We start from the raw sequence: 24,302 nt of genomic DNA on the forward strand, positions 1-24,302 counted from the left end.
TCCTCGGCTTCTGACGTCACGTGACCGCTATCTACCGCCCAAGTGTAAGACGAAGTTGAACGCGCGGACTCATTTGTGCAACAACCGTTTGAACAACGGGAAATATCGCACAATATACTGTCATCCCATGCACCATTTCGAGTTTTTTTGGAGAGATTCTTTTCGTGCGAATTGTTTCTGTCGGCACGAAGGAAATGGGACTCCAGTTTTTCTGTTTTTGGGAGAGAAGGGACGTTTCAATAGTGGACCAAGAAGCAGTGTTACTGCATTTTGGATTGTGCACATTGTGCTTTTTAGCGAATTGGCCCACAAAATAACCGTGTTTATTTTCCTTGTGTGTGTCCTGATGATACAGAACATCACTTTTAATAGTGTTTTTATATATGCATTTGTGTGCGACTGAATTTTGGATCAACGATCCAGTGGTTGGTGTGCCTACACATGAATCACAATTGGCATGTGTAAAAGTTGCAAGGGATTCAGATGGATTACTGGCACGGATGCAATTCTTATCCTCTGTCGGTGAGTACATTTCATATTTCCTCATCTTGAATTCACTATCTGGAACACGCAAAGGTATTTCGTCATGAAGATTTGTTGCCTTGCGCCTGTGGGGCGATTCGACCTTGACATTGTGTGGCTGAGAATCTACATGCAGCCTTGACCTGATAACGAATTGTTTGCCAGTATGTGTATCTAAACACTTGGTACGTGCTGGTGTCTGGACACCATCGTCCACAATTTCCATACTTGTGTCATAAAATTCCTCATCAGGAGAATAAATCTCCGCGCTTTCAGACATAGCTGCTCTACTGTCAACCATAATTTGTGCTGGTTTGGGTGTAAACACGTCAGCAATTCTGCTACCCCAATATTCCAGTAATCTACGAGCAGACGACATGACTAAATTTGATTGCTTAAGACTTTAACAATACCAACTACAGTAGTTGCAAATTTCACCGAATATCCTGGTCACGGCACCAAAAATGTAACGGGGGCAATTCTTTACAAAATCTAAATAGGGCTTTCTTCGCTTGATGGGAAGGGGGGGGGGGGCTGATGCACACTAGCGAAGTTAGTGGACGAACGGACGGAGTGAAGCCTTGAAATAGTCCCCACTTATTTCATGTATTCTAACCCAGGTTCGTTTCTAATAAAAGGGTATTTGGTGATATAATTTAGTTATCGGAGAGAGAGAGAGGGAAAGTTAGACAGAAAGTTCTGAAAGTTGAACGACAGAGAGAAGAGAAAGAAAGATAGCTGATTTTATTCAAGTGAAGTTATTACTTACTGAAATCAAGAAGCAAAGATGAAATTCGAATGAAAATAATAAGGTTTATTTAAAGTAAATAATTAGTTAAATAAGCAACTACAAATTAAGGGTGTGTTTTAGGTGGATGGAGACTAATTTTAGGAAGGAAATTAGGAAAGTATGAAATAATTTGATAAATCATGTAATTAATGGGGCCAAGCTTTTGTACGCCCAAAACAAGCCAGACGATCGTATCATCTCGATATAGTAACTCTGTAACCACACAGGACTGGTCTAACGCCAAGCAATGGCGACTGTGCTATCTTCAACAACCGCAAAACAGCGATTTCGCCCGACCCGACGCTGGACCGGTTGTTGTTGTTGTTGTGGGGTTTAATGCCATTTTTCAGCACACGATAGGCTGTACATGGCGGCCAGTATTAATGGTGGAGGAAGAACCCGGGAAGACCCTGGAAAGAACCACTGACCCACGAGAAGCTACTGGCAAGCTTTCTCACATACCCACATTGGCTGAATCTTAGACTTGAACTGCCGCAGACAGGTGAGATGGCAGTGATCCGTAACGAAGAACGCTTTAGACCACTCGGCCACTCGGGGCCCCCGCTGGACCGGTCGAAAAGCATATATAAAATGAAATGTATACATGCGCCGCCACTGGACTATCTGACATGCGCATAGAGTGGACGCGTGCGCTGACCGGTAAAAAATGGTCTGACATAAACTGAGCTGAAGTAAACACTTCATGTAGGAAAGAAAGGGGGGGGGTAACTTTAAATTCCAGTGTAAATAAGTCCGAAATTAGCGAAATCGTATATTAAAAAACTACTTCAAGTAAATTACACACTAAATTTCCATTCATCCATCACATGTGAAAACCTATGACATGGCTCATGTAATTCGGATTTGCAGAATTAAGAAAATACATTTTGAGGAAATTCAGGATCTAAAACTGTAAGTATATTTTATTTTTCCATTCTTATCACCAGCTAAAGAAGAGAGTATATGACTTGTCACTTGTATGTTATTTGTGAGGACATTATTTTGTGTATCTTAAATAATGTTACAGTTAGCCTAAATCTGTTACATTGTATCAATGCGGATTGTGCCAAAGCAGCTGGTATGTGGCAGTCCACGAAACATCTGTTTTAGTTCATTCAGAAACAAATTTAAACAACCACAATGTAAAGAGCCTCTTACGCGAGTGTACATGATTTGTGTACAAATCAAAAGTGCTGGCGTCTGCGCCCATCGTTTGTTTACAGTAGAAAGTAGTTCCTTTATGCACGTGTATGTTATATGTGTATTGTCGCGCAAGTTCAGTATCGGGTAATATTGAACGATTCTGACAATGTAAAGTTAACGGGGAAAAAAATGAGCATATAATAAAAAGAGGTTTTTATACATGTAGGAGGTTAGTATAAGCACAAAGCTTCTTATGCAAAGGTAATTATACATGCAGGAGGTTAGTATGCACCCAAAGCATAGTATTAAAAGATGATACTATATACATGCAGGAGGTTATACACAAAGCTACAGATGTTAGTATACACACAGAGGCTACTTTACATACACGTCAGTATGCATGCAGAGGTAATTACATGAGGTATTTACTTACACAAAGAGATTAGTAAACTATGTAGAAAATAGTATACATATAGAGGTTAGTTTACACATGGAATATAGTTTACACAGAGGCTAGTATACATGCAGAGGTTACTGTAGTATACATGTAGAAGTAATTACATGCAGAGGTTTGTATATACAGAGGTTAGTATACATGCAGTGGTTAGTATACACAGATTAATATACATTTGTGGGTTAGGATACACAAAGGAAGTTCTTGTAAGTTATAACAACTTGATGAGCAAAATTTTTACAAATTAAGCATGACAAAATTGAATGCTGCATTTTAATTAAGCAATGAAAATCTAATAATGTACAAATAATATGATCACAGCATTACTTTTAACAAACTCTCAGGATTCCATTGATATTGTGTACAATATAGTGAATCCCTGGACTCTATTGATGGAATGTGGAATATAGAAAATCCCAGGATACTACTGACGAAATGTAGAATATAGAAAATCCCAGGACAATACTGATGAAATGTAGAATATAGAAAATCCCAGGACGCTACTGATGAAATGTGGAATATAGAAGTCCCAGGACACTACTGATGAAATGTGGAATATAGAAAAATGTCTTAAAATAGATAATTGTTCTGCAATGCACCTTCCATTTTATTCAGGAGAAACAATGTGTTTCCTGTGGCCGCCCATTGCATCCCATCTCATCATGTCCACTCTTTTGTGAATTTTGTCTAATAAAAATCAAATTTGGCACCAGGCTTTACAATAACAAGATTTTGGTCAAGTTTGAATTTCACCATTTTATCCATTTGACAGACTCTGAGGATTTGAAACATGCACAATATCCTGATCAGTTGATTGGCTTCTAAACTGGTACATTTTTTATTGACACATATTTTGCATTGTTCAAGGAGATTGGAAACAAAATAAGTGTATTTTGTTTTGGTTGTACTATGTATTCTCTTTAAATAAAGCCGATTTAGATTCTGTCGACAATGTGGCAATAATAATTAAGAGTCTGGGTATTGTCAATTAATAAAGAAGGAAAAGTTGTTTATATTACAGATTACTGCAGAGTTTTTAAATATCAACCAATAGCATTGTTTGGTTCCTTCACAAGATTAGTCTGGTGACCACTGATGACATTCACTATAATTATTAAGCTTCACACTTAACATGTAAAAAAAAGTAAACTTGGAGCCAGACGTTATTTAGGAAAAAACTTGGGACTGAATTTATTTATGCAAAAAGCTTGAGACTGAATGTTATTTATGCAAAATGCTTGAGACTGAATGTTATTTATGCGAAAAGCTTAAGACTGAATGCTATTTATGCAAAAAGCTTGAGACTGGGTGTTATACAAAAAAGCTTGGGGCTGAATGTTACTTGTGAAATAAACTTGGGGTTAGATCATATATATGAAGAAAAAAACTTTTGATGCAGCTAGTCTCATAGATTTCAGTGGAATATTTATGCCATGAATCTTTTCATGTGGTAGAGATTCCATTTGAAATGCACACATCAACAAATCTCTGTCAAATATTTTGCAAAGCCCTGAGCCTTTAGCTGAAAGCAATAAATAGCAAACACTTTTCCACCAGCGTCATTTGCATCAAGAGTTTGGAACATTTTTGTTTAAAGGTTTTGTTTGCACATATTTTCAAGATTTTTCTCATGCTTGGCATGAATAATTATGAATCTGACACAGTTCATCATAGAACATGCTCTCTCACCCTTTTTCCTTGGGATCTGAGGGCTGAGTCATATAAAATTTGCATTAAAAGCTTGGGTCCAAGTTTTACATTTCATATTTCCTTTTGATAGATTCTTGGGATGAATCATTATGATGCTAAGATAGTTCAAGTCAGTGACATGCATGCTTGGATGTTTGACCTTGATGTCATGGTGATAGTTAAGAAGAATTAATGAATATTTTGGCAGAAGCTTTTTTATTTGCTTATTTTTCAAAACCAAATGGTGGATTTCTTTCATACCTATGATGACTGGTGTTAATCTAGTAAAATTCAAATTCATTATGTGCATGCTTGCATGTTTGACCTTGGGATCATGGTCACAGTAAAATTTTATGGAAATATTTTGGCTGAGAAAAAAACTTTTTTTTCATTTGCTTAATTTTCATAAAACCATGGGCAGATTTCCTTCATTCATAGGATGACTTGCTAGCATTAAGCTGAGACAATTCAAATATGTGACCAGCATTATTATCCCTTTGACTTTCAGGCCAATTTACAGTTATCAAACTTTTGTAGTAAGCTTTCTTTATTGTCTTGTATTTCTTTAATGCCAAGATGGATTTTGTTAGAACTTGTGATGAGTCCTTGTGCAGGAAAGACAATCATTTTACAGTCAAAGTCACGTATTTTACTTGATTTGTTTTACTGTTGGCTTGACATACAGATTCATGCCTTGTTTTTAGAGTTCTTGCCCATTTTGCATCTTATGGAAGTGTGACAGAAGTTTGTGAATTTAACTTGTCTTCGAGAGTTTCTTGGATTGCTATGAAATTTGGTACATATTGTGGTCATTTATAGGACATGCCTTTGAATCATCATGATGTAGTAAGCATTGCACTGACATGCCCTTAAACCCTGTACATGCATGTCCTGAAGTTGAGGATGTTGATAAATCATGTAGTATACTCATACAGTATTTTTGAATGTTGTTGAGTTTTTATAAAGACTTAAAAATCCTTCAATCTGACAGGAAGGCCTTGAATAATGTGCAAACATTGCTTTTATCCTTGAATGTGTTGGAAACATCCTTGAATTTGTCATTAAACCCTTTAACTCCTTGTTATTTGTTTGCAAATTTCTTCCTTGACAAAGTACAAACCATTAGAGATAAGCTTGACACCACAATTTCAATTGACTCGTCATCACCATACAGTTGGGATACAGAATTTGAGCGGCAACCATTAGCAGCATTTGAACCTGTCTCTATGGATTTCATACGTACAATGCTGATGAAGAGAGCAGCGAAGTCATGTGAACCTGATCCAATTCCAACATCACTGCTGCTTGAGTGCTTAGATCCAGTATTGCCTTCTTTAACTGATGTTTAATACCTCTCTCTCATATGGGGAATTGCCATCATTTTTCAAAACTACCATTGTAAAGCCTCTGCTGAAGAAACCAACACTAGACCATAACGATTTAAAGAACTACCGCCCAGTTTCGAATCTCCCATTCATATAAAAAATCTTAGATAAGGTAATTGTTCTATACCAGCTTGTATCTCAAATAAATTCAAACAGTCTCTTTAGTAATGTACAATCTGTATATCGCCCTGGCCACAGTACTGAAACTACTCTTTTAAAAGTAGTTAATGACATTCTCTCTGCTTTGGATAGTAGAAAAATTACAGTCCTTACCCTCCTTGATTTGTCTGCAGCATTTGACACAATAGACCATGATATATTACTTCACCGTCTCCAGCATGTATTTGGCATTCATGATAAAGCCTTACTGTGGTTCAAGTCCTACTTGGTCAACAGGACACAAATTGTGTCTGCAAATGGAATTCACTCCAGCCCAGTTGATATATGTTGTGGTGTTCCACAGGGGTCTGTTCTTGGACCTGTTCTCTTCATTCTGTACATTCATTCGCTCTCAAATGTCATAGATCATCATTCATTGTCTCACCAGTTGTATGCTGATGACAGCCAAATAGACAAATCTAGCCACCCAACTGAAGTTGATGCTACCATCCAAGGTGTAGAGAGGTGCATTTCTGATGTGAAATCATGGATGATTTGTAACAAGCTGCAGATGAATGATGATAAAACTGAGGCCATTCTGATCACAACACAGACTTTCTCATTCACATCCTTTGCCTCAAACAATAACTATCAGCAACACCAACATTAAATTCACACAATCAGTACAAAACCTAGGTGTTCCTCTGGACAGTACTCTCACATTGCACCAACATGTCATGAACATATGCAAGGCTGCATATCTTGGGCTGAGACGCATCAGCTCCATTCGCAGATATCTTTCAGTTGATGCCACTAAAACACTTGTGTGTTCATTAGTACTTTCAAGACTGGACTATTGTAACTCAGTTCTGTCTGGTTCATCTTAATACCTGCTCCAGAAACTTCAAAAAGTTCAAAACACAGCTGCTCGGATCATACTTAGAGTACCACGATCATAGCACACCTCCCCACTGCTCTATACCCTACACTGGCTAACCATTCGATCCAGAATCAAGCACAGAATTTGTTCTCTGTGCTACGTTTCACTGTCAGACTCTAGTCCAACATACCTATCCGACCTCACCCATGTGTACACACCAGCAAGATACTTAAGCTCCTCTTCTGACAATCGTATACTCATTATTCCCACTACAAAAACAAAGTCATATGGACAGCGCTGGGGCCCAGCAACGTGGAATGAATTGCCCTCTGAACTTAGACACAAGGACGCAAGAGTGCTCTCAAAACTCACTTATTTCGACTGCAAGAAAAATTTAAAGACCTAATAATGTTTCCTACCTTAAATATTCTCAGTATGTTTTTTTTAATGTTTTCTAATTACATGGTGTTTGTTTTGCAATCATATTATTATGTGTTTTTTATCTTATAGGTGTTGTCTAATGTTGTAAAGCGCTTATAGCTTCTAAAGATTAGGTGCTATACAAAGTCCTTATTATTCTTCTTCTTCTTCTTCTTCTTATTATTATTATTATTATTATTATTATTATTATCATCTGCAGGAATACCAAATGTTACAACTAAATAAAATATTTCACTAATCGAAGTTCAAAATTTATGTTGCTTATTTAAAATGATTAATAAATAATGAAATAAAATGTGGGGTAAAATTGGGTGCATCAAAAATATCATTGCTGAGCACTTTGTATTTCCAGTGAACAATAATTTGAATAAATAAATCTACCCAAATGAGAAACTGAATACAACAGTAAGACTGATTCTGCTTCAATATGTTAAGGCATGAGTGAGTAATTTCTCAAGTAAAAAAACTCACAAAATACTAAGACACAATAATAGAGACTCGATGTAGGTTTATCTCCTGTACAATGTTTAAATGACAAGAAATATATTTAGACATTTTCAACAAAGTATTTAAAGTTCATCGTGAACAATGTCCAGAGGATACAAACATTTGGTTCATTTTAATCAATTTGTATGCATATCAGTTATTTTAAATTGAATATAAAGTTTCATTTCTTCAGAGTAATAAAAATGTTTTTCACTGTGTGAAATTTACTGTAGAAAATGTCATACATTTCATGTTTCCAGCATGCCAGAGTATCCAATTCTGCAACCTTCATCGATGTACGACAGGAACATCTTCAACTTGCCATTACTGTGATGGGGAGTACTCAGAGGCTGTGGGTGAATATGTGTACGATAGATGGGAGGATAATACAGCCTGCCAGGGTCAGTATGAACTTTTTTTATTTAGATAGTTTGGTAGGTAGATAGGCAGGCAGAGAGAGAGATGTTTACAAATATGTGGCTTAACTGAATCAAAAGGTGTTGAGAGGTTCCCACACCAAAACTGCCTACCCTTCTGCACATGAGATACTCATGTGAGATCTAACTCAGGTTAGTCTCATGTGCAATTTAACATGCAAATTAGGTTAGAACTCACGTGAGCAAATAGATTCTAATAAGAAAATCACATGTGCAGGAATTGTTAACAAGAGCAATATCTTGCTCACGTGAGCAACACCTTGCTCACATGAGCCACACCTCGCTCATGTGAGCAAATCCACACCTTGCTCACGTGAGCAAGATCTGCTCACATGAGCAACATCTTGCTCATGTGAGCAAGATTTTGCTCACATGAGCAAAAACAAAAAACAACTATAGTATTTAGTTTTTATTGAATACAAGAATTAAACAGAGTAAGATCAATATTCAAATCTAGTAATCATAAGCGTATAATTTGAGTTCGATTAGTGATCTTTTAATAAGGTAAGACAACTAGAGTATGTATGTATGTATGTATGTATGTACCTGTTATATTAATACATCACATTTATTCTAAAAACTTTAAGGTCATAATGAAAAATACTGCTGGAAATTTGCTTCACATGAAGACCATTCTTCACTGTTCCAGAAAATTCAAAGCAAACAAAACATGTAATTGACATTCCTGCTTCTGAATTTAATTATTTGCCAGTCTGCAACAATATTTTCACTTGGATATTGTTCTCTTTGAATCATTGCACTTCCTGTTGACTTAAGTTAGCAGGCTCAGTTTTGAACTGTTGATAAATGAAACCTGAAATGGAAATGAAAAAGTTGGTAGAAGGTTTTTTTCCTGATCACAGCATTTGAGACATTCTGTAAGGTGGATTTTTGAAGATTTGTTTTACAAGGTAAAGGCAAAATACATAATTATTGTTTGGATTAGATGGCACTTTATCACACTGTGAAAATAGGAGCCAACTGTTTTCCCAAGGACACATTTATTAAACTCCTTAGGGATACTAAGACACAGAGTGGTAGACAAATTCAGATGTACACAGGTGCATATTTCCTTGATGATAAACTTGTTTCTGATCATAAGTACACCTCACATGTTTACTAACTTGTAGAAAGATTTCATCTGACAAAGTTTAGTCCCATGATAGACCCCCCTTTTTCAGAAATTGTAATGACTCGATGACCAGTCATTATGGGTGAAAAAACTGTAAGTTAGGTTTGAATAGTTATTTAAGACTTCTCGTGATTTTTAATCAAAGAAACAACAACACATGGAATTTGCTGCATCATACAATGGAGAGAATTGTTCTTGATGAACAAGATGCAAATAGTTCAACAGCTTACAGAAGAATGCAGATTATCAGTTTGCCAAATATACATTTTCTTGCTTGTATGGACTCTGACATATCATTTTCCTTAAAATGATAGATCTTGAGTTTATTTAAAATCCAATATTTACATGTCCATTTTTCTGGACAAATTGTCCTATGACGAGTATGGATAAATCAGCACTTTATTTCAATTTGTAGATTAGACCCTTAATGACCCATACTTTGTAGATCAGATACTTGATGATCCATGATGATCCATACTTTGTAGATAATGGACCCTTGATGATCCATACTTTGTCGATTAGACCACTGATGAACAATGATGATCAGTACTTTGTAAATGAGACCCTTGATGATCCCTGCATTGTAGATTGGACCCTTGATGATCCATACTTTGTAGATGGAACCCTTGATGATCCATGATGATCAATACTTTGTAGATTAGACCCTTGATGATCTATACTTGTGGATTGGACCCTTGATGATCCATAATTTGTAGATGAGACCCTTGTTGATCCATACTTTGTAGATTAGACCCTTGATGATCCATGATGACCCATATTTTGTAGATTAGACCCTTGATGATCCATGATGATCCATATTTTGTAGATTAGACCCTTGATGATCCACGATGATCCATACTTTGTATATGAGAGACCCTTGATGATCCATACTTTGTAGATGAGACCCTTGATGATCCATACTTTGTAGATTGGACCCTTGATGATCCATACTTTGTATATTAGACCCTTGCTGAAACATATTTTTCCATACTTATCAGATTAGACCCTTGATGATCCATACTTTTTACATGAGACCCTTGATGATCCATACTTTGTAGATGGAACCGTTGATGATCCATACTTTGTAGATTAAACCCTTAATAATCCATACTTTGTAGATTAGACCTTTTTTGACTGATGCTTTGTACATGAGACCCTTGATGATCCATACTTTTTACGTGAGACCCTTGATGATCCCTGATGATGCATACTTTGTAGATTATACCCTTGATGATCCATACTTTGTAGATTAGATGTTTAAGGATCCATGATGATCCATACTTGTAGATTAGACCCTTGATGATCCATGCTTTGTAGATGAGACCCTCGATGATCCGTACTTTGTAAATTAGACCCTTGAAGATCCATAATTTGTAGATTAGACCCTTGATGACCCATACCTTGTAGATTAGAAGCTTGATGATCCATGATGATCCATACTTGTAGATTAGACCCTTGATCATCCATACTTTGTAGTTTAGACCCTTGATGATCCATACTTTGTAGATTAGACCTTTGATGATCCATACTTGTTAGGATATGTATGCATATATATCTGTGTGTTTTCATTTATGTGTCTGTGTGAGCAAAGTGATACAGGTGCTAACATAATATGCTTGTCCTGTACATCTATATCCAAAATTTTGGATGATCAGGAAATAAAAATAACTGGAAAATAATTATAATGAGTTTATTGATGGATACATAACCTTCTCAAATAGAGAAGCATCTACTTCTGGTTTTAAAATTATTGAGATTCTATTTTCTCATCCTCATCTATTTTGGTGTTTATTTCTGTGCAATGTTTTAAATTAATTTTTAGAGGTGTGCTCATGGCGGTCGACAGGAAAGCGGTGTTACCCAGGAACTTGTAGTGGACTGGGAAAAGGGAATGGACTCCTTTCCAGTTGTCAGTGTATTGCAGGGTTCAGCGGAGATCATTGTGAAAACAGTATGTATAACTCATCTGAATCCAGGATGGAAATATCTTTGTCAAAACAGTATGTAACTCGTCTAACTCTGGGATGGAAATATCATTGTAAACAATATATATATAACTCATATGAATCCAGAATGAAAATATCAGTATGACAACATTGTGTAACTCCTATGAATCCAGTATAGAAATATCATTGGGAAAACAATATGTAACTTATATCAATTCAGTATGGAAATATCATTGTGAAAACTGTATGTAACCTATATTAATCCATTATGAAAATATCATTGGGAAAACAATATGTAACTCATCTGAATCCAGTATGGAAATATCATTGTGAAAACTGTATGTAACTCATATGAATCCAGTATAGAAATATCTGCTTAAGTTTTGCTACCATGAAATGTTTGCTTGAGGGATTGTCTATAACAAATACAGTTACTGAACTCCCTCATTATAAAGTACTTAATATAGAAAATGAACTTTTATAAGGGAGGTAGCAGTCATTGTTCAATGGTTTAAAGAACTTAAATATAAGGTAATCTCAAATACAGTATGGTCCAGTTTTTGTGGCTAACATAATGGGTTTTATTGCAAGGGTATTACGTATTAATAATGACTAACATAAAGGAGTTTTATAGAAAGGGAGTTTTGTATAATTTTATAATGACTAACATAAAGGAGTTTACAGAAAGGAGTTCTGTAAAAATATTGACTACCATAAAGAAGTTTTACAGAAAGGGAGTTATGTAATAATATTGACTAAGATAAAGGAGTTTTATAGTGAGAGAGTTCTGTATTAATAATGACTAACATAATGAGTTTTATTGCAAGGGTATTAGGTATTAATAATGACTACCACAAAAGGGTTTTATACTAAGGGTATTAATAGTGACTAACACAAAGGAGTTTTATTGTGAGAGAGTTTAGTATAAACATTAACTAAAAAGAGGGTTTATAGCAAGGGGATTAATAATGACTAACATATAGAGAAGTTTCACAATGAGGTATTAATAATGACTAACATAAAGGAGTTTTATAAAAAGGGAGTTTTGTATTAATAATGACTAACATAAAGGAGTTTGATAGAAAGGGGGTTTTGTATTAATAATGACTAACATAAAGGAGTTTGATAGAAAGAGAGTTCTGTAAAAATATTGACTAACATAAAGGAGTTTTATTGTGAGAGAGTTTAGAATTAACATTGACTTTATAACTAGGGTATTAATAATGACTAACATAAAGAAGTTACACAGTAAGGTATTAATAATGACTAACATAAAGGAGTTTTATAGAAAGGGAGTTTTGTATTAATAATGACAAACAAAAAGGAGTTTTATAGAAAGGGAGTTTTGTTTTAATAATTACTAACATAAAGGAGTTTTATAGTGAGATAGAGTTCTGTATTAATAATGACTAACATAAAGTAGTTTTACAGAAGGGAGTTCTGTCTCATTATTGACTAATATAAAGGAGTTTTATAGTGAGGGAGTTCTGTATTAATGATGACTAACATAGAGGAGTTTGACACGGTTTAATTACAATAATATGTGATTAGTATTATTATCTTGTCTGTTTTAGGTGAGATATAGGAGTTGCTCATTCTGGCATTATGGACATCTGCATCAGCATTTATTAAAGTTTCAGGTTTAAATTTTTTCTGTATAGTTAGAAGCTCCTAACCCATTAGGCAGTTTCTGAAATTTCTACATCAGTTTTTTGATGACATACATCTTTCTCAGCACTGGTGAGTTTGTGTGTGAAAGTACCCTGAGTGGGAAAACCACCCCTGTGGCATATACCCTTTTAGAGTGTATCCTGTGACAAAAGTAAGGTACGGTAAAAAAGACAAACCATATGACTCATCCAGAGTTTATATTATTCAACACCCACAGGTCTAACTTCTTTCCTAAGTGAATCATATTATTTGACACCCACAGGTATATCTTCTCACTCATTCTAAGTTCTTTATTTTGTTCAACACTCACAAGTCCATCTTCTCAAACATCCCAAGTGTATTATATTGTTTAAGAAAAGGTGGTTATTGCAAACTGTCCTACAAACTTCTAGGAATATCAATAATTTAATAGTCATGCCAGTTGTCATTGGTATTCAGTTCATTCATGTTTTATGATTCTTTCTTCACAAAGTTTTGCATGAATGAAATTCAGCAAAATATTTAGTTCTTTTGCTGAGGTTTTGCAAAATTATAATGCTTGCTAATATTTTGCTATTGAGAATACTTTAGCAAGTCCCCATTAATACAGTGGTAATTTCTTTAACGTTTCACCTTTCTGGTTCTTTGCTTGATAGCCTGAGACAGCATGTACAGGTATGAAGCTTCAGTTGTATGCTGTCCATTATCCCTAATGGCATTTTCAGTTCTTTGCTTTTGAAATCCATAACCTGTACTATTAGGATGAGTTGATATATCTTTCATGCAACTTAGGATTGGTAGATAGAGGTATCGCTTCCCATTGATGATGGACTAATTAAACTAATTAATTACCTTATTTGTTATTAATGTTGCAAATACTTTTAAAAATTGTCATGAATGTTGTCAGCAGGGTTAAGATTGCTGTAAGATGATTTCATTTGAATGTTTTGGCACTAGGGGTACTTTCCATCCATCATGTCAGAAGCAGGTCACACTGATCCTTTTTTCAGGGTTTCAGCGACTGTTTGGTATATGTTACTCAGTGGTGGAGCATAAGATTTAGTTCTTTAGAATTCTTGTTCATATGATGCCATGATTTTTTATATAATCCATTGTTAATGATTAAATTAAGTAAATTATACATAATGTTCTGTTTGTAAAATTAGTTGAGGATAAACCCGTCATCACAGACAACATGGCAACCTTCAGAGTTGGTGAGGGAACAACAAATGTCATCAAATTCCCACCACTTCCCACTGATCTGATACCAGATTTTAAAGACACAGTGTGGACAAATTTTGGAGGTTACACCAGAGCTGAGACCTATTTTGCAGCTTTATACAAACTGAGAGATGAAGTGGGAAATGTTCCTGACAAACCATCTTATATTGACAAGTTCCAATTTGGAATTATCTATGGCTATATCTCATTAACATTGGAAAGAGGTGAGTATTAACTCGAATTGTTTACTTAAAGTTTGCACTAAAAATTTCTTGATACATAGTAATATTCTGATGTTCTTTATCATAAAATACTGTAACTTATGGACATGTTTTATTTAAGCACACTGTATCAAAGATATAAAAAAATATTCTGTACCATGCAAACAGGTTTTTATCCCAGCATGACTTGGTTGTTATAAGGAATATTTATTTTAGAACATCTTCATATTGTACAATGAACCTTCCATATTGGAGACGCCTCCCTTAATCATAGATAAAGGGAACTAACTCATTTGGAATTGTTTGTAAATGCATATTACACCAGATACGGAAATCAGGTGGGTGGGGATATTGTGACATACTCTGTCTAAATGTCTCTCTGTCTGCTTCTAATGATTTAGGCCGAAGTTCACTCAACTTGTACTGTATATACTTTTTATATAGAAACCAGGTGTAAGAGAAGATTAATATTACTTACTGCTCTCTATCCATTGGTCCTTTGGGAAGGGTAAAAGAGGAAGAGTGAGAAATACCCATGCAAAATGTTCAGTTTTAGTGAAGTTTTTAATACATTTATATTTTGTGATGAAAGTTAATACTGTATTAAGAAGAATACACTATATATGGAACATGATTTTGTTAAAGTTTCTGGATTACGATGAGTTGTGTGTGATGGCATGGAAGAAGATAGATGATCTGTGTGTGTAATTTAGATTTTTTATGTAGCTTTAAAAACAAATTCAGTCATATCGATACAATGTCTGCAGTGTGACAGTTCATAATGATGTGTAGCACTGGGGCATCATGCCACAGACATGTAGCATAATGTCCCACCCAGACACATTATCCTGATACCAGGCCGACCAGTCCTAACACTAACTCTTAATGCTGAGTGCCATGCGAGGCAGCTGTTAGTAACATTTTTGTAAGTCTTTGGTATGACTTAGCCAGGGTTCAATCCTGCATCTGAGGCGGATGCTCTAACCACTAGGCCACTGGAGCAGTAAAGAGAAATGAAGGACATTAAAGTTTGAAAATAGATAATAATGTGAAATATAAGGCTGACTGGTGGCAAGCCATCAAAGTTGTATGCTTTGTTCTTGCTTTGAATTTTAATTTACATAACATATGTTCACTAATAAGCTCTGTCTAACTGCAAATAACACAGACCATGATCTACTATTGCATTTTGCACCAACATATCAGGGTCTATGTTGTTTGTTCTACTGACCAATCCTAGCAAACTGCATAGACCCAGATCTGCCATCAAATAATGTGCCAGCAGATCAGGGTATGTGTTGTTTGTTCTACTGATAACTCCTAACAAGCTGCATAATTTGCAGTTGTACTCCCACTTCCAAGCAAATACACATGGCAGTTTTGCCAATTAGTTTGATAATTTGGTATATTTTGAATACTTATGATAGCAGACCCAAATCCAAGTTTCTAATGAAGCAGGTCCTTCCTCCCTATTGATTTGGAGACAAAGAGTTAGATGGGACAGTGAGTCAGTACCTATGACCAGGCATACCTTAGCAAATCTAGGATTGTTGCTGTTCTTGTTGTCAGTGTTGTTGTTTTTCTTCTTGTCTCCTTCTTTTTACAATTTGATTACTAAAGTTTGATAACATTTGTAAAGCATATTCGAAGCTGAAACAACAGTGTTCATTGTGAAAATTCTTGGTACTACTGCGTTGGTTAAAAGGATGGTTGTCTCCACATTTTTCCTCTCTTGCAATTAGTTAAAAAGTTGTTCCCAATGTTTAAATGCTGCTGTTCAATGAATAATTGGCTGCCATAATGGCTATCATGAAAATCTGTATGTGGCTCCTTTTTGCACAAATGATTGTACCAAAACGTTTTTTTCTCCTAAAACACAAATGATGGTATCAGAATGTGGTTTTCCCTAAAACACAAATGGTTGTATAAGAATGGGGTTTTCCCTAAAATACAAATGGTTATATCAAAATGGGATCTTAAATTTCCCTAAATCACAAATGGTTGTTTCAAGATCAGGTTTTCCCTAATTTTCCTAAAACAAAAATTATTGAAACATTAAAACATTATTGAATTATTAAAAATGATACACATCTGATCTTTAGAATGACACTATAGTAGCCTTCATGAAAATATTGCTATCACTTCTCCATTCAAAGTAATTGTGGTGTTGTAAGGGAATTTCACTAAAACACTTTTTACAAATATGTAATTGGTTCTGAATACAAATGGTGCATATCTGACCATTATCATGGCTGCCCTTGTGTAAAGGCATTTAAAAACTGGAATTAATTGATCTCATTTTTGAGATAGGTCATCCCTTTCTTTTTCTTTTTCTTTATTGAGTCTATGTATATACACAAATTGACCAGACTTAAGATGCATTCTAATGAACAGGTTGATACAAGCATGTAGATATTCATTTGAAGGTCAGTGGTTCTGACTCACGTTTTTAGCAGTATGGGCTTATAAGCATGATAATACAAACAGACATGAATGGATTTTTGTCAGACTCAGTTTGTGGATATATCTGAAAACTGACCTTGAATTATGATGATTCAATAAGTTGTGCTTTTTCCTTCTAATGAAACTAAAACTTTTGTTTTGAACAAACTTGGCATGTGGGTAAATCTAGACAGAGTCTGAGACAAATTTGTTAATCTTCTGTCCATGACATCAAGTTCAAGATAAAAAGCCATGACACTGAATTTTGTTCTGCACTTACGGGTATCTTGTGAACATGTTAATACATAAATAAATATATTTGTTATTAAGTTTTTTTGTGTTGGAGTTCTCAAGAGTATTTGAGATTGTATGAGTACATATATTAGCTATAAAGAATAACATTACAGAAGAAATAGATTTTTTGTATGGATTCCAGGAAATTCTTTTAAGCCAGGAAAGCATCAATCCTTTAAAGGAATCTTTTTTTTTCTTCTCACCTTTGCTGATGTTTAAGGTGTTTTGCTGCGTGGTGTTTTACAGCACATCAACTCTAGCAGTGTTTTGGTGTTGTGGCAAATGGATTAAGGTGCTTTACAGTATCTGACCAGGCTGATCCAATGGTAGAATTTGACCATAGGAGGTTAAAGTGCTTTTGAATTCTACTATGTAAAGGTACAATGGTTCAGCTCAGAGGAAAAACAGCATAATTGTACTTGTTATCATCATGTGACATTATATCATTATTTCAAATATAGAATTTTTTGCCTAAATTTGCAGGTGGAGTCTCCAGTGAATTAACATGGAATTGTCAAGGTGCTTCAGAAGAATCACCCCAAAGTACAAACTACAGATGCCAAAGAAGTTTTGACCTCATGCAGTGGAGTTTGCCATTTCAACATGATGACAGGTGGGTGAAGCAATACTTAATTATGTCAAACCATGTGTTGGGTCTTCCATTTCAACATAGTGACAGAATACTAATTGGACACAGCAAATTTGTGCACTTTATCTCTCATGGCATTGTGTATATTTTGCATAATAATAATAATAATAATACGAATTATAATAAGAATAATAATGTCTTATTTATATAGGGCAACAGTTTGGGACAACTAACCTTCCTTGAGGTCTTCAGCTACATACAAAATGTACTGAGTAAAATTACTCACTTAAGTACACTACCGTAGTCTTTTTCTGCATTTTCTCACTCACTCTCTGTTTCTGTCTGGCAAAGTAAGCAATTACACCTGCATAGACATTACTGAACAAATTAGGGAAGCCGAGGAATTTTTTAAACTGTTAACATTATCTTTTTGAGAAATATTCTTTCTTTAGTTGTGAGTATCTTCAAAGGATTAATTGTCTTTAAAATGCATTGCTGATTCATATAATGTACTTCTTCAGGCCTTTACAGGACTCAGAGTGAAAATCATTGTTTCAGAACAATGTCCATAAAGGTTTATTGTAATAATTAATACAAGGCAGGAGCAGACCTGCCAGTGGTCCTGAATTATCTCGGAACACCCTGGGTTCACAAGGCCAGAACATTTTTTGAAGAAAAAATGTATTTTTTGCACATTGTATGTTTGGTGAGTAATTTTTTATTTTATTTTTGTCAAATTCTGTCTTTCTGTCAAATCCAGTGATGTCAAGTCAGAAAGGACCAATACGGAAAAGACAGTTAAAAAGGCTTAGTCTAGAAAGGCTGGTAACAGGTCAAAAAGGACCAGGGAGGAAATGGCCTGGGTCAAAAAGGACCACTTTAATATTTTTGATTATTTGTCCAATATTTTCCAATATTGCAGGTCAATATTCATGTTATTTGTCAGAACCTGAATATTATAAAATATATATTTATTTTGGAATAATTCGTTTGGACATTTCACTGTAAGTTTTTTTTTGATTTATTACTATAATATTAGATTAAGGAGAATTTAATATTCCTGTATTGTCACATGTTTTTGTTATTATTAAGAGATTTATAAAGCTGAAATTGTGTTATTTTTTTTGTTGTTACTTATTCTAATTAGTGAGTAGTATAATTACACTAGGCTTTTTTTCTTGTCTTTCTATCCCACCATAAAAAAATAATTTAATAACCCGTTAAATCTCTTTCAGTTTTGACTTGACCTTCATTGCAACCATAATGCACTAACGATGCCTATAACACATACAAAAGGGCAAATGTCTATTTAAAGCAAAGTTATTTCAATATAATTGAACTATGCATTTACATGTATTAACAATATTGAATGTACCTGAATCAAGAGAAGTTTCAATAGTCTTTGCTAATGAAAATATTTATCAGTCATTAATAGAATCATCAATGCTTAACTCAGACATTACCTTGACACGGCTGGCATGCACAAGTCAAATGTGGGTTACTCAAACTCATATTCAGTCTATAAATGTAACAACAAATGTATTACTGATTCATTTTATGTCAAATGTTTTTTTTCTTCACAGTTAGTAATTGGCCTTATTTCTCACATTCTTCATTATTGTCTGCTTTTTTCAGTAATTATATACCTTTGATTTCTGGTATCAACAGAGCCGATTGTGGAATTGATTTGAACATGTTTAATTTGGTCTGTTTTCAGTTTATTATAATGGATGCATGTTTGAATAGAAAACATAATTTGGCCAATGAACATTTGCCTGAGAAAAAGTCTAAATGTAAACTCCACTACAGAATGGAGTATACCATACACTGGAATTTATATTCATTAGGTCCAGTTTTGAAAGACGACGACACTTATGATGTTATAATTCACCTCAAAAATGCCCTGTTAAACTCGGGTCCTGGATTCAATTTTCATTTAGTTGGTAGGTCTGATGGTGTAACATTTATGAAAAACAATTCTGTGTTTTACTGGTAAATGCAAATTTAGTTTTTTTTAGGAGTCATTAGTATTAGTATATATTATTTGTGGTGTGAATAAAATGTTGACACCATCTTTGGTTATAGTAAAAAAAAAAGTCTTCAAGTAATTTGTCATGTGTAACCATTTGTAATATGACACTATTATTATGAGGGACTTTTAATGAGGACCTTTCTGTGAGGGACTTTTTAATGAGGAGCTTTTCATGAGGGACTTTTTCATTGGCAGCTGTTTGATTATTTTTGAACAGTGAATATAAGAAGTACTTAGTTTTACAGTTGTTATTGCAATCCCATGATAACCTTATTAAGAGATTTGTGAAGTTTAGATTTGAAGTCATGCTTGGAATTCTTTGCACTGGACAACATGGTAGCATCAGCATACAAGTTTGTGAGGATATTGTTTGACCTATATTAAATGGTATGTCATTTATAGTAGGATTTACAGAGGACTATGGATTGACCTTTGACCTCATTTGGATCTCCATATTGCATAACTGTCTGCATGGAATTGACCCTAATGTCATTTAATTTGCATGATTTCATCCAACCCCAGATTGATTTTCATGCAGAAGTTCATCATTGATAAGTAAAATTGTAAGGGAAACAATGCATGTTTTTCAAGCATTTTTGAAATAGTTAAGGAATAAACGAAGTTGACCAAGAATTTGCTCATGTCATGTTTTCCATTGGTTTTTTATATTGGTGTCACCTTGGTAGTTTACAGTATGTTTGGTTAATGTGATTTTCATAGTGTTTGGTAAGTAAGTGGGTCAGCAGCATCTTTTAGAAGTCTTGATCTTGTTGGATCTAACAATTAATATTGTAACATTCTGATTTTGCAGACATTTTATCATCTTCTTGTCTGGTTCTGCTTCTGTTATGACATATTACATATTGATAGGAATTTTCTTGCACAGTACTGCTATTAGTTCTTAAAAATCAGAAACATCTTTAGGTGCTAAACATATTTTATCCGGATGTTATCTGTTGATTTATCTGAGCTTTTGACACTCGTATCCATTTTTATGCATGCCCACCTGCAGGTCAGTAAACAATTTTGAGAAGATTTTGGGATTTTACTCTATTCAGTAATGTTTTAGTAATTTTTATTTACATTGTTTCTACATTTTCTATATTTGTTATCCTGCCCAGAACATAGTCTTTATTTTGAAGGGAGACCAGAGAAGCATATTTGACTGTGAGTCATGTCAGACTTGGAAACCCTCGTTCATGCTTTTTCCTTGGTGATCATGGGCACAGATTGTTTGGACTACTGATAACAAAACACAGGGAGACACTGACATGTTTAAATCAGATTTTAACCCCAACAACCTTCCCATAGAAAATTTGTCACAGAAAAACCTTTACCACAAATTTTTCCCCACAGAAACAGCTTCTCACTGAAAATTTCAAAATGATCATGCTGCCCATTTCCATCTTGTCATTGTGGGGAAGACTGCAGCACTCTACCATGAAATGGTAGAGACATTGCACCCAGTGACCTGTAGGTCTTGCAACTTGTCTTAGACTGTCTCCAGATCATATTCATTCATCCTCACCTGCTATAAATCTTTAACAACATACATCCCCAGTACAGTTGTAAAGCTGCTGTTTATCAGCAGGAAACATACTCTGTCTTCATGATAAAGAAGGTAGAAATTGTTCACAACATGCAAATTCATTGAGATTTTATTTTAGACATTTCCTAGTTCCCTGACTGGTCATAGATCTAAGATCTCTCTACCAACACATTCAGGTACCAAAGTTCAGAATGAAATACCAGGATTATTTCTTGGCACCATTGAAAAGGGATATTTTGCATTGAGCATGCACACAGTCAAATTCTCTTTAAGAGGTCTTCATGGAACTTTCTTTGGATCATGAACAGGTAAACCATATACCACCTCAGGGCACTTCCTTTCAGATTGAATCTCATGCAGTCCCTCTGTCTTCCCTGAATCATGTCACATTCCATGTAGCAGCTCAGGGCACTCCCTTTCAGACTGAATCTCATGCAGTCCCTCTGTCTTCCCAGGATCATGTCACATTCCATTTGTCTTTTTAAATGACATGGCTTGAGGATCATCTCATTCTTCCATGTTAGGTTCCTTTCATTATGGCCCCAGCTTTCATTGCTAACAACAAGTTCCTGCTAAGGACCAATCATTGGTCTTTTATCATGAAGCAGCAGTTGTCTTGTTTTGACTCTGCTTGCCATTAGCATATACAGTACCATGTCGGGGCACTGAAGTGGACTGAAGCAGACTGAAGTAACAAGAGGGATACTGCAGTTCAGAGGAGGGAATTTAATATTTCCAGAATCTATTGGGTTATCTGCTATTCAAACAAAGAACTAAGCCAAGATCAAATGAATTTCTTTTTCATTTAGGCACACCAAGTGGGGACAGTGATGATGAGGATCGTTTAGGCACACTGAGTGGGGACAGTCATGATGAAGATTATTTAGGCACACTGAGTGGGGACAGTCATGAAGATCATTTACACACACCGAGTGGGGAGTACAACTGTTCTCTAATATTATTCACATTTTAGGATTGAAGAAAGAGATGACATTCTTCATCATTTATCACAGAGACTTCTCATCCTAAACAGTTCAGTATGACCTGGTGGAACCTATGTCAACAAGACAATCATTCAGCTTCCTTCCCAGGCCAATGAGCAGTTTCAGAACATGTGGCTTATTCTACTCCTCTGATTTCAAAGGAGCAACACTTTTATGTATACTGTGTTCATTCATTAACCTGAATTAACCACAAACTCATGAGGCACTTAAAGTTGCATCACAAATGTTATTAGACCAGAGTTTGGACCATCTCAAGGGCAAGTTATGCAGATACATTCACCTTCTAACTATTGATAAGGGTAGCAGATACTACCTTTTTCTACTTGGACCAATTCCAGGATAAGGTATGCAGATACATTTACCATGTTTCTATTATGACCAACTCCAGGATATGTGTCACTGAATTGTGTACAAGTTATATCAATATGTATATATTGTCAAAAATGTACTCAGGTTTCATTGCCACGTACAGCGTCACCAAAGGGTGGTATATTTTTTTGGCTCTAGTTATTTTGAAATACTGAGCGAAACTCAAACCATGCTGCATATGCAAATTGCCTGCAGTGAAAAACCTAAGTACCTAGCTGCACATATCTGTCACAGCTAGTATACATATAGGGCAAATTCTCTATAACCACATTACATTATGATGAGTCTTGTTAGGAAGCTTACCCCTTTACAGGAGCAAATCTCCAGCTGTAGAGCTGCCTTATACATGGTTTGATGTGGAGTCACAGAACTCTTTGTGGTTTCTTGTGACATGTACACTGTGTCTGGTGACATTGGTTCGGAAGAGTGTACTGGTGTTCTCGATGGTAGGGACCAAGGCTTCGCGACCATCAGGTCTGTGTTAAATGTGAGGGCTCATGAGGAATCCTTCAACAGACTGAGAGGAGCGGACCATGTGTGGGTGCTTCTCTGACCATTGACTAGAGCGAGCGGAACCAGAGTTACATCTTGGACGTCAAATGGGCACCATGATAATGATATATATGTTCCATGTTGTTATTTTTACTACTGCTATCTGAGCAAATTTACATAGATTTCAATATTGTTATAAGAATGATACATTCAAGACTTTGTTTATATTGGGGTGTAGATCATATACTTTGATTTTGTTGATTGGTGATAGGACTTAATTCACGTTTGTTTGAAATTCCGTTCTTTTCATTGAGTTAATATTAAGTTTGCGTTTATAAATAAACATCTTATAAACACAGTTGCTTTGGGTGTCTTCACTAATGCAGTCCCAACCCAGCTTCATCTTGTGACAATATGGAATGCAGATATATTCACCTTCTACCTATTCATACCATCTCCAGGGTAAGGGATGCAGATACATTCATCTTCTTTCTATTCAGACCATCTCCATGATAAGGAATGCAGACACATTCACCTTCCTTCTAATTGGACCAACTCCAGGATAAGGGATGCAGATCCATTCACCGTCTTACTATTCTGACAGACTCCAGGGTATGGGATGTATTTACATACACATACCACCTATTCATACCATCTCCAGGATAAGGGATGCAGATACATTCTTCTTCTTTGTATTCAGACCATCTCCATGATAAGGGATGAAGATCCATTCACCTTCTTTCTATTTGGACCAACTCCAGGATAAGGGATACATATACATTTACCTTCTACCTATTTATACCATTTCCAGGATAAGGGATGCAGATTCATTCACCTACTTTCTATCCGGACCCTAAATAGAATAAGGGATACAGATACATTCACCTTCTTTCTATTCTTACTATCTCCAGGATAATGGATGCAGATCCATTCACCTTCCTTCAAATTGGACCAACTCCAGGATAAGGGATGTAGATCCATTCACATTCTTTCTATTCAGAACAACTCCAGGATCAGGAATGCAGATCCATTCAC

The 24,302-nt window shown here is 35.3% G+C and overlaps 1 protein-coding gene across 1 annotated transcript in view; it reads left to right on the top strand.

Moving 5' to 3' along the window:
* LOC149790378 (uncharacterized) overlaps positions 1 to 24,302 on the top strand; it is a 75,557-nt gene that overhangs the window by 17,606 nt on the left and 33,649 nt on the right. The window contains exons 3-6 of the mRNA XM_089973210.1: positions 8,150 to 8,290; positions 11,281 to 11,409; positions 14,221 to 14,499; positions 17,716 to 17,845. Coding sequence (XP_089829336.1) covers positions 8,150 to 8,290; positions 11,281 to 11,409; positions 14,221 to 14,499; positions 17,716 to 17,845 — 679 coding nt within the window. The remainder of the gene's footprint in view (positions 1 to 8,149; positions 8,291 to 11,280; positions 11,410 to 14,220; positions 14,500 to 17,715; positions 17,846 to 24,302) is intronic.

This window comes from Sinohyriopsis cumingii, chromosome 10, assembly GCF_028554795.1.
Source record: "Sinohyriopsis cumingii isolate HCF-2022 chromosome 10, ASM2855479v2, whole genome shotgun sequence".
NCBI lineage: Eukaryota > Metazoa > Mollusca > Bivalvia > Unionida > Unionidae > Sinohyriopsis > Sinohyriopsis cumingii.